The 9,793-nt window shown below is 48.3% G+C and overlaps 2 protein-coding genes across 4 annotated transcripts; both read right to left on the reverse strand.

Moving 5' to 3' along the window:
• Positions 1 to 142: 142 nt before the first annotated feature.
• On the reverse strand, positions 143 to 6,396 carry LOC119130926 (TNF receptor-associated factor 2-like). Its single transcript, XM_037264911.1, has 11 exons — positions 6,025 to 6,396; positions 5,364 to 5,576; positions 5,194 to 5,272; positions 5,016 to 5,114; positions 4,738 to 4,899; positions 4,575 to 4,649; positions 4,434 to 4,508; positions 3,812 to 4,366; positions 3,549 to 3,726; positions 3,335 to 3,483; positions 143 to 3,221 (listed from the first exon to the last, which is right to left on the reverse strand). The coding sequence occupies exons 2-11, from the start codon at positions 5,549 to 5,551 to the stop codon at positions 3,003 to 3,005; spliced, it is 1,779 nt and encodes a 592-aa protein (XP_037120806.1). The 5' UTR covers positions 5,552 to 5,576; positions 6,025 to 6,396; the 3' UTR covers positions 143 to 3,002.
• A 163-nt stretch (positions 6,397 to 6,559) lies between these two features.
• LOC119130929 (GRAM domain-containing protein 2B-like) lies at positions 6,560 to 9,761 on the reverse strand. 3 transcript variants are annotated; one of them, XM_037264914.1, is made up of 13 exons: positions 9,563 to 9,761; positions 9,332 to 9,425; positions 9,020 to 9,089; positions 8,846 to 8,949; positions 8,694 to 8,789; positions 8,484 to 8,555; positions 8,285 to 8,365; positions 8,075 to 8,192; positions 7,763 to 7,858; positions 7,546 to 7,636; positions 7,287 to 7,460; positions 7,009 to 7,078; positions 6,560 to 6,937 (listed from the first exon to the last, which is right to left on the reverse strand). In XM_037264914.1, the coding sequence occupies exons 1-13, from the start codon at positions 9,628 to 9,630 to the stop codon at positions 6,899 to 6,901; spliced, it is 1,173 nt and encodes a 390-aa protein (XP_037120809.1). In that variant the 5' UTR covers positions 9,631 to 9,761; the 3' UTR covers positions 6,560 to 6,898. The 3 variants fall into 3 exon arrangements, with proteins under 3 accessions (XP_037120809.1, XP_037120810.1, XP_037120808.1); XM_037264915.1 differs by having other exon boundaries at positions 7,356 to 7,460; positions 9,020 to 9,116; XM_037264913.1 differs by having other exon boundaries at positions 9,020 to 9,116.
• Between the last annotated feature and the right edge of the window lie 32 nt (positions 9,762 to 9,793).

The raw sequence follows: 9,793 nt of genomic DNA on the forward strand, positions 1-9,793 counted from the left end.
TGTTGTCAATCAGTGTGCATGTTCGTCATTGGCTGCGTAGCAATGTTCGCTGTCATTGGTTGTTCTAGTAAGTGTCCTTTGCGCTCATTGGTTGTTAACTTATAGCTGAAAAGTTCATCCAAAATAAAAAGGAACAATAAAGCGTGGTCAAATCACCAAACTTTATTACAGACTGCGAGTTTCTTTTGAGCGTTAAAACACATCAAATGTCAACAGCGGAATATTTGTATGGCTCTTCACTTCAAGGTACACCAATAAAAATACCCTGTTTGAACATGGAATTAATGCAAAGTGCACAAATAATTCTTTCCAGTCAACTGCATCACATTTAACACGCACACGAGTGTTTTCTTTCAATGGTGTAAAGGGTTTACATTCAGATTACATGGGAGTAAATATGAGGACATTTTGTTAGTGGGCACTTTTTTTTTTTTTTTAAATATCCTCGAGCACTCGTAGTGACCCATGCACACGTACACACACACACACACACACACACGCGCGCGCTAACTCACAAACAGCAGCTCAAGTTGAAATAACAATTTGGCAACACATGTCGAAGCATATAACACACAAATAAAACAGCTTGCAATACAACATGGAGGTAATATTTTGAGTTTGGCACAACACAAAAGCTTATTATTTCCTTTTTTCACACTGGAAATGGGACTACTTACATGCTTGTTTTTCTGCAGCTAAGAATATAATAAACCCACACAGAGCACAAGATGAAAAGTCATTTGCGTCATTTCCGCTGGCTTCGCAACCATATTTATATGGGAAAAGTACAAAGTTGCTTGCCGCAGTGTAAACAAATAGCGCTAAATAAGTCACGCGTAACCCCTGTAAACCCTTAAAATGTCATATTGCACTCGAGAAGAATTTGCAATGCGCCTACGGAATCAGCTCTGGCCTGTTTAAACCATCTTTAGCAAACAAAAAAAAACCTGATATATAGATATAGAATTATTAGGGTATTCGGTAATACTATTTTTATTATAACAGCTTGTGAGCATCCACACGGATATATAGCTTTAATATATAGATTTATGATATGAAATATACATATTTATACATTGCTTTAACAACTATAGGCCGGTGCCTTGCGACGGGCACAGCCGGATATAACATAATAGCTATTCTACCGTATTCTCCTCCAAACAAATAGAAATAAACGCGGCCACAACGGCGTGGAGCCGCTTGACGTGATCTACCAATTAAAGTCTCCCATGCACAGAGAGGCTTCAATACTGGTTGAGACTGGTTTGAAAACAGGCCAGCGGACCCCTCCAGAGAGTCAAAAATCAGCCAAGCCCGCAAGCTTGAGTGGCTATTTAGTCAGCGCAACGGGAGCAATTTCTATACATTTGCACCCCCAAGTCAGTGTACAGTGAACCCCTGCCTATTGCTGTGAGTGGAGGCGCTTCATTCAGACAAAAGTAGTGCTTCGCCGCCATCCTGGTGTGGAGGATTTATGTTAGTTGAGTTGCTTCATTTAAACAAAAGCAGTGCTATGCTGCCATCTTGGTGCCGAGGAACTATGTTGAAGTAAGTTGAGGAGCATCATTAGAAAAAAGTAGCGGGGAAGGGGGGTGAGTATTATTCGCCAATTTTAGCTATTTGTGGCGGTTCTTGGTCCTGACCCCCCCGTGAATAGCCAGGGTTCACTGTACAACAATGTTGAGCATCTCTTTCTGTACACAACAAAACAGTACACACTATTAGAATCATATCGGGGCGCCAGCTCGGCTAGCAGCGCACACATCACATATCGGACGTACAAGAAAACAACGTTCCTTCTCTCGGTGAGCGGGGGGCAGGCGTGGGAGGGGAGGGAACAGCGCCACCTGTCGAGATGCCGGCCAGCGAGTGCAAACGCGAGGAAGGGGGTGGGGGGGACTCAAGAAAAAACACAATGTCAGACACCTCGCTAACTCCACTGTATCTTCCACAGATGTACCAAAGCCCCGGTCACAACCCCCCACCCCCACCCGAGTCGGAACGAGCACAAACTTTACATAAAAAGGAACGCCTGCTTCTAAATCAAGGGTTCTCAAACTTTGAGGGGCTACGGACCCCTTACAAGGATGCATTTAACCAAATTCACTCAGTTTAACTCAATACTTATTGGTCGCAGTTGAGGTGTGGTGCTAATATGAAGAAAATGGCTGCCAAACTTAAAGGGAAAGTCAAGCCAAAAATGTTGTTGACAAAATGTTTTATGCGCCCTCACTAGTCTAAACACGGCATTCTGATTACAATCGCGTTTGTGGAATAGGAATTAAGCGGCAAATTCATCCTGTATTTTTTTACTATCTCAGAGGGCGGCCATTTTGCCACTTCATCAATTGATTGACAAAATAATTGACAGATTAAAATAATTAGTTCATGGTTTGTATAATTCCAACTTGATGGTGGTGCTGAGAGGTGAATCAAGTATGTTCCTACCTTGTTACTGGCCATGGGCCCCCAGGGGTCCGAGGACCGCAGTTTGAGAACCACTGTAATCTAAACAACTAACCACAGCGTCCTCTTCAAACTTGAGTGGACATCGGACGCCAGCGAGCATGCACATGGCGCCAAGGGGACAAAAGGGGGAAGCCTTGTTGATCACACAACTCCACGTTTGTCTATGCAAAATTTACTCAACACGAGACCAGAAAGGCTCACGACAACGACAATCTCAAGACAAAGAAGCAGAAGACCCCCCCCTCCCTCCCTCGAATTAGCCACGATGATAACCCCGAACCCGACGCGCAACTTTCCCGCTCAGTCCTTGGCGTCCCATCGGGTGTCGTCCTACTCGTGCCGCGTCCAAAACAAACAGGTGGCGGACATTTTCACCGCAATAAAAGCGGCGCCCGGGCACACCTTTGTAACCCCCCCCAAAGCGGCAGAAGGACGCTGTATAGCGGCAGCCTGGAGGGGTTGCCTCGGAGCTAAAATGAAGACCCCGGTGGTCTGGTCATGAAAACTGAGCACCTTGCGTGGCTCCGCCTCCTCTAGAGCCCGGTGAGGTCCACGATGGCCTTGATGAAGATGGCGTCGTCGCGGATGTAGGAGTTTTTGGCATCCAGCTTGGAGAACGGGCAAAATAGTGGGCAGCCACTGGCGATGTTCATCTCGCTTACCGGGCGCTGGAAAGATGACGAGGTGACGTCGGGCCGGAAGGCGTCGATGATGTGCTCCCGGTTGCTCTGGTCCAGAAGCATCAGGGTCACCTGAAGGGGAGAAAAGCAAAGCGAACTTAGTCTTGACTGAGATGCCACAAGATAGTGATGGGCGGGTCTCGCTCATGGATGATTGATTTTTTTTTTTTTTTTTTTTACTGGACCTTCTGGTTGAAGGGCCACTTGAGCAAGGCGTCGCTCAATCCCCGCATCACCACAAAGAACAAGGACAAGTGGCTGCCGCGCCCCGTCCCGTCCCCATTCAGATAGATCCGCAGACACATCCTGTAGCCGTACTTGCTGGTGTAGAAGGCTGCAAAGGAACCAGGCAGGATTTGGGCTTCCTGTCCTATACAATCATCTTGAATATTTTCTTACCTGGCGAGAACATGGCGGGAGCGCGACCGGCGACGGCGTCCTGCCTCTTTTTAGCAAAATCGGAGATCCTCCACACAAAGACGCCGTCGAAGGTCGAAGCGGACATTTCCCGAAGCCGACCTTCCATCTCTGCTACCGTCAGGTCCTTCAGGCCGACCGTCCTCTCCAGCTGCCGCACCTGCAAGAGCAGTTAGTTCAGTACTGCGCGTTTCTCTGAATTCCCGTTTTAACAATCCCCTTCCAAACGCCACCGGCAGGCTGACCTTGTTACTCAGAGCTTCGATCTTGTCTTGGTCCAGCTTGTGCTGGCGGTTACTGGCTTCCATGGTGGTGGCAAAGCGCTCCACTTCTCGGTTCAAAACACACACCACGTTCTCAAAGGTGCCCGCCTTCACCTCCAGCTCGGTGCAGCGGCGGCCCAGCTCGACGACCTTGGTCTTCTCGCTGTGGAGCTGCAGCTCCAGGGCCGCGCCCACCGAGCTGGGCAGCGGCGTGAAGGAGGTAGACACGGACAGGGTGGGGGCCAAGGTGGGAGGCAGGGGCAGGGGAGCCGGTGCCGGCGGGCCCGAGCCGGAGGACGAGGAGGCGGCGGCTCCCTGCACGGGAGGCCCGGAGGAGGTGGTGCTGAGCTGGGAGACCCGGGCCTCCAGTTCTCGGAGGGACTGCTGCAGTTCCACCAGTTTGTGTCCCGCCACCTCCAGACCCTGCGGCTGCAGCCCCTCCATGCTCACCTTCATGCCCATAATGTAGTGCAGCAGCAGGTTGAGGTGTTCGTAGGCAAAAGCCCGTTCGTGGTCGTGGGTCTTCTCCTTCTCCACCTGCCGACGGAAGTGACTTAAGAAGTCTGAAGAGCAAAATAAACGAGCCATCAAAAAGGTGACTCACCGACATGTCACAGCCCACCACGTGAAAGCGACACGGCATCCTGAATTTGCTGCAGAACTTGATGTGGTCCACGTACTGGAAGATGTGACAAGTGTCAGTTGTGGGATGAGTTGGAGAGACGCGCACCGTCCTCAAGCTCACCTTCTCTCTGGGTATCTTCTTTTTGGCACAGCCCTCGCAGATCATCGGGTATTTGGGGCAGATCTCATCGTGGGCCTGGTGAGCAATAATTCATCGGTTTGATAAGCATCAAGTCTATTGAGTATTGTGCTTTGTATTTATTTTTGAAATTTTCTTTGCTCACCTTGATGTTCTTGAAGTGAAAAGGTTCTTTGCAGTACTTGCAATTGAGCGTCCTCTCCGGGCACTCGCGCTCACTGTGCCGCTCCTGCTCGTTGAAGCGAATGCGCTCTTTGCAGGAAGGGCACGGCACGATCATGAACTCGCACTTGCCCTCGTGGCTCATCTGACACGTGCACAAAAAAAAAAAAATCCAATTTTATATCCGCCAACCAGAAGAGACCAACAGAACCGAACCGCTCAGTGAACTTCAGCTCACTTTGCCCGACTTTTGTGACTCACCTCATATTCTTTGATGGACCCTCTCCAAGAGCAACTTTCATTAACACAGACAGCCGTGAGGTTTTCCACTTCTCGCCGAACCGCATTGTCGGGAAAAGCCTTTAAAACGAAAAATGTGTGTTTAAATTAAATAGATGTATTTAAATAAATGTAAAACATTTGGTACAATGGTACTCACACATCCTTGTTTCAGGATTGATGTGGTCTCCTCAAAAATATCCTCCTTGATGCAAGCGTTGCATTTCTGCGGTCCGTTACTGCAACGACAAAAGGTAGACATGTCTAGTATGAACGGAACTACAACATTTTTTTTTCTCCATTTCCAATTTGAACCAACGACTTGCCGACCTGATGGCCAGGTTGAAGCAGTACGAGCAGAAGCGATGGCCGCACTGCGCCTGGAAGGGTCGTCTGAGGATGTTGTGGCAGCACTTGCACAGGTGCTTGTCCTCCAGCTTGTTGCCCAGGATCTTCTTAGGGAAGCCCGGCTTGTTGCTCTCCATGGACGAGGGAGGCGATGGTTCCTGGGCGGCCATGCTGTCCAATCACAAGCGTTCACACCTAGGTGGGGCAGACGGCGTGGTCATTCAATTTTGCATCATCGCAAAAAAGTCAGGAAAATCTGATATCAAACAGTTTTTCAAATTTGTTGGAATTTCCCATCCCTAGTTATTTGTTGTTCAATATTAAGTGTAGAAGTATCAATAAAGTTGTCCCGATTGAATTACGCTCCTGGCGTTTAAATGTAAAGACGGAGGAAATGGAGCCCAATATTGTGTTGCTAGCATCGTTCTAGCATCTACCAGCGAGGCCCCCGCGGCCTTTTTGTTTACATGACGATCCACTGACTGGCTGGCTGCTGCCTCCCTGCCTCGCCTCCATTGTCTCCTTGTTGCTAAGCCGTCACAGCATCCTCGAGTCAGAAGAGGAAGAGAAGTGGTACCCGGAGGAGAGAGAGAGAAAGGGGGGGGGGGGGGGCGGACTCCCCCACTCCTACCCCCGCACTTACCAGCAGCCCGCTCCGGTCTTCCTTGTCTTAATGAGCCGCCATGGCCTGGCTGTCCTTGTCCCGAGACTCGACTCGACGTTGTTTACAGGCGCGACGTAGGCGGGTTTCTTCCATCCGCCACATAACAACAACACGGACGGGCTCTCCGGCAGCGGCGGCTGTTTTCGTCCAGCGACGCCATTGCTTCCCTCTCAACGCGACCACCGGTGACGTAACACGGGGGCGGGGCTGACGATGGGCGAAATGACACACGCGCGAGTCAAAAATGACAAAACAAAAGTGGCGGAGGATAGGAACTGCGAATAGTGAATGAAAAGTGCACAGAAATGCAGCTAATCGAAAATGCATTGATATGCCAAATTACGCAGGGGTCCAATTTTGTCACTTTTTTCCTGAAACTAATATCGCTTTGTTGTGATAATAAAGTTGTATTTCTTTGGGGCATTTATATTCTGTTTATAAACACCACCCACCCGTCTGACACTTTTAATAGACACATTGAGCACAGAACTGAACAATGTATGAAAACACTACATAAAGTTGCACTCAAAATGATTTAATTCCTTACTGTAAATTAATTTTCAAAATATAATCTACAATGGGGATTATTCAGAAATGACAGACTGGAGTTTTGGACAAGAAATGCTGGTATAAAAATATATGTGAAAGAGCACGGACAAGCTATCTGAGTAATTTTTAAAATACGAGTATATACATAAATATAATTTAAAGGCACTTTTTTAAAAGTTACATAAAAACAGTACAAACTGTGGAGCCTCTTTTTTTAAAGTGCTTGAATACTACTGGTGAGCACTACTACATTGCCTGCTGGAGTCACATGATCCTGAGTGGAGAAGATGATCATCATCTTTTTTTAGGTGTCATCCAGAAGCTTCCGAAGGTTTCTTTGAATCTAAGCATACAAACAGTAACAGTGTGACGCCAAAACAACATTTGAACTCATTCAACAAAATCCGCACAAACCTTTTCGAGTTTAAGCAGGCTGGCGGAGAGCTCACCAAAGATCTCGGCATCCTGGACAGTCACTGTGTTTCTGCAAAGCAATTGGAGTCATATTTCATGCAATAATGAAAATCTAATTCTTGGCAATTTCGTATGTGTGGTTCAAAGTTGGGAGCAATCAGGTAAAATCTCTAGAACATCTCTAGATAGCAAATATCATTCTAAAATGGCCGCTTTTCAGACACGGCTACTTTTTTTGTGGGTCTACTCATGATAGACATGCCTTCCAAATTCCATACCGCAAAGTGAAACTATCTTCCATGCCGATGGCTGAAATCTTCCCAAAAATTCTTTTTGGATCCTCATACCCTGCATGCACACGATCCCGGGCGGACAGTATGACATTCAAGCGATGCTCGAGGGCAGCCATCTTCAAAGCCATGTAACACGAGGACATCACCAGGACGCCGACTCTGTTTATGGAGGAAACACAAGCGTCTTAAAACAACCTGGACAACAATGGCCTCTCGTGTTGCACGTGGTGAACGGAGCACTCACAAGAACAAATAGATTAGCAGGACGGGGAGCAAGGTGGTGTGGGGCCAGGCTTTGTCCGCTTGCGTGGCCCCCACAACAGACTTCGATGGCCCTTTGTGGCAAAACAGATACGTTTTTAAATTCCGGCCTCGAGGAGGGATCGCATTAATTACAGCGACAAGAAAAAGTCGACACACCCTTGTACACCAAAACGAAAGACAAAGGAGCGTGACAGTACCGTTCTTGGCTCGGCTCTTTTGGCCCGGCTGAAGGTGCACGTCTGCGTGCACAGACACCTCTCTGCTCAGAAAAGTGTTGGGGACGCTGGCGAATTCTGTTTGATGAAATGCGGCGTGAGAGAGAGAGACAAAGAAATGTTTAACGCAGGATTCTGCCTTGCAAAGCAGCAGGACGAGCCTTCTGAAATACTTGTCAAACCAAGCCAGTCTAAACTCTCACTTGCTATTTACTCAAACGTTTTGTCAACAAGTCTGTGCGAAACCTGACACCCGCCGCGCCTTTGCAACCTCATCCATGTTCCGTCACCCACCGGCCATTTTGTCACAATCCGGAGTCTGCGATCCAGAGCTGCTACTACTCTCCGCCTCCATTTCCTGTCGCCTCTGTCGCACCACGCCGTCCAGATCAGAGAAGGTCCGGGCCAAGTCCTGCCGAGCACGCACAGGAATATATACAATGGCACTACTGCTGAGAACAAGGGCCTCGCTTTCTATAGATGAAAACAAAAAACATTCCAGACCAGAGGAAGAGATGGTGGGCGCTTGACTCCAAAGCCATTCTCACAGGAGGAGGCCACATGACTGCTGCACGTCTTCTCCACCTGAAAAGTTGTCACGCGTTGTACTTAGCAAGTACGGGCTTTCTATTTGATGCGAGCTATTCAAATAATGACGGGGCAATTTTTAGGCCCCACGCAAAATGTGTTTGTTTGAACTGACCTCCAGATGGACGCACACGGACCTCAGAAACTTGTAGGTGGTGTTCCGGGACAGGAAGGACACAAAGACGTGCTGGAAAAACACAACCTGGGCTAAAGTTAAGATGAATTTGTACTTGGGTTATTTAAACTGTTGACACCCACAATCTGGTACTTTTTTTCAGAGCTCCTATGACACATACACACACGCACTCTCATTCGGTGGTATTACCTGCTCCCGTGTGCTTTCGATCACCAGGGCATTGGGCACCAGCAGAGCCGTTTTTGTCTTCTTGATGAATGTCACAGACGCTGCCCGGATGGCGATCTACAGACCAGGTTTTTGAGTTGTTAAGCTAGTTTCTGCGAGAACGCCCGCCATACCTTCGTATCCCTGCCAAAGACTTTAGAGTGGAAGCAGATCCAGTTTGGTGAGACGAACATTTTGCCCTGATATAAGATGTCTCTCTGCACGGCGCATGTGTAACCTGGCAATGTAAAGCAATCAACATGTTAAAAAAAAAAAGAACGTTTTTTCCAATATGGCGGCAGACGTACTTTGCGTGAGCGCCTCCTCCCTGCTCACTTCCTTGAACAACTTGTGAAACTGCAAGTTCGTCTTGGACAGCTGAAAGAAACGAGACAACTGGAATACCTGCGTCAGGCATGTTGAACCCATTAATTTGTTTTCAATGTTAACATTTTTGTTGATCATTTCCCCATCACATCCCCCCACAGACATAAATAAAAAATGTTTAAATCTAATTTTAATGTGGACGATGAGTAAGAGAGGAATATTCAAAACAAATCCATGGACAGGTAAACCAGCGGATGTCCAACCCCAAGTACCGTCTAAGTGGAGAAACGCACCTGAGTGGACGGTGACTTCTTTACTTCCGATTTTGACAAACGGAGGTGAGTGGGCCTCCTCCGGGCACTGGGGACATCGTCGTCCACCTCAAAACTGCCACAAAAAGTTAAAATATGAAAGACTTCTTGTACTAAACTTTTCATCAAGCGTCTCATAACAGAATTGAAGTGAACCAGAGCCTCCGTTAGCGCAACACACCGGGACTTGAGCGCCAGCTGGCCCGAACTCACCTACTCCCGCTGGGGTACTCGGTCGTCCGGCACGGCGGAGTCAACGGTCGCTCGGCCTGCTCGCCCATCACCACCACCGTGTCGTCCTCCCCCTCCTCCCTAGCCGCCCGCTACCGCCGCGAGGAGACATATGCGGTAACCGGGGATTTGGACCGATCGAGGGGAGAAAATATGGGAAAAGTGGCTGGAGAAAGGAGGAGGAGGAACCGGGGAGGAGTCGGCGGAGAGGCC

This window comes from Syngnathus acus, chromosome 12 (assembly GCF_901709675.1).
Source record: "Syngnathus acus chromosome 12, fSynAcu1.2, whole genome shotgun sequence".
In the NCBI taxonomy this organism is placed as follows: Eukaryota; Metazoa; Chordata; class Actinopteri; order Syngnathiformes; family Syngnathidae; genus Syngnathus; species Syngnathus acus.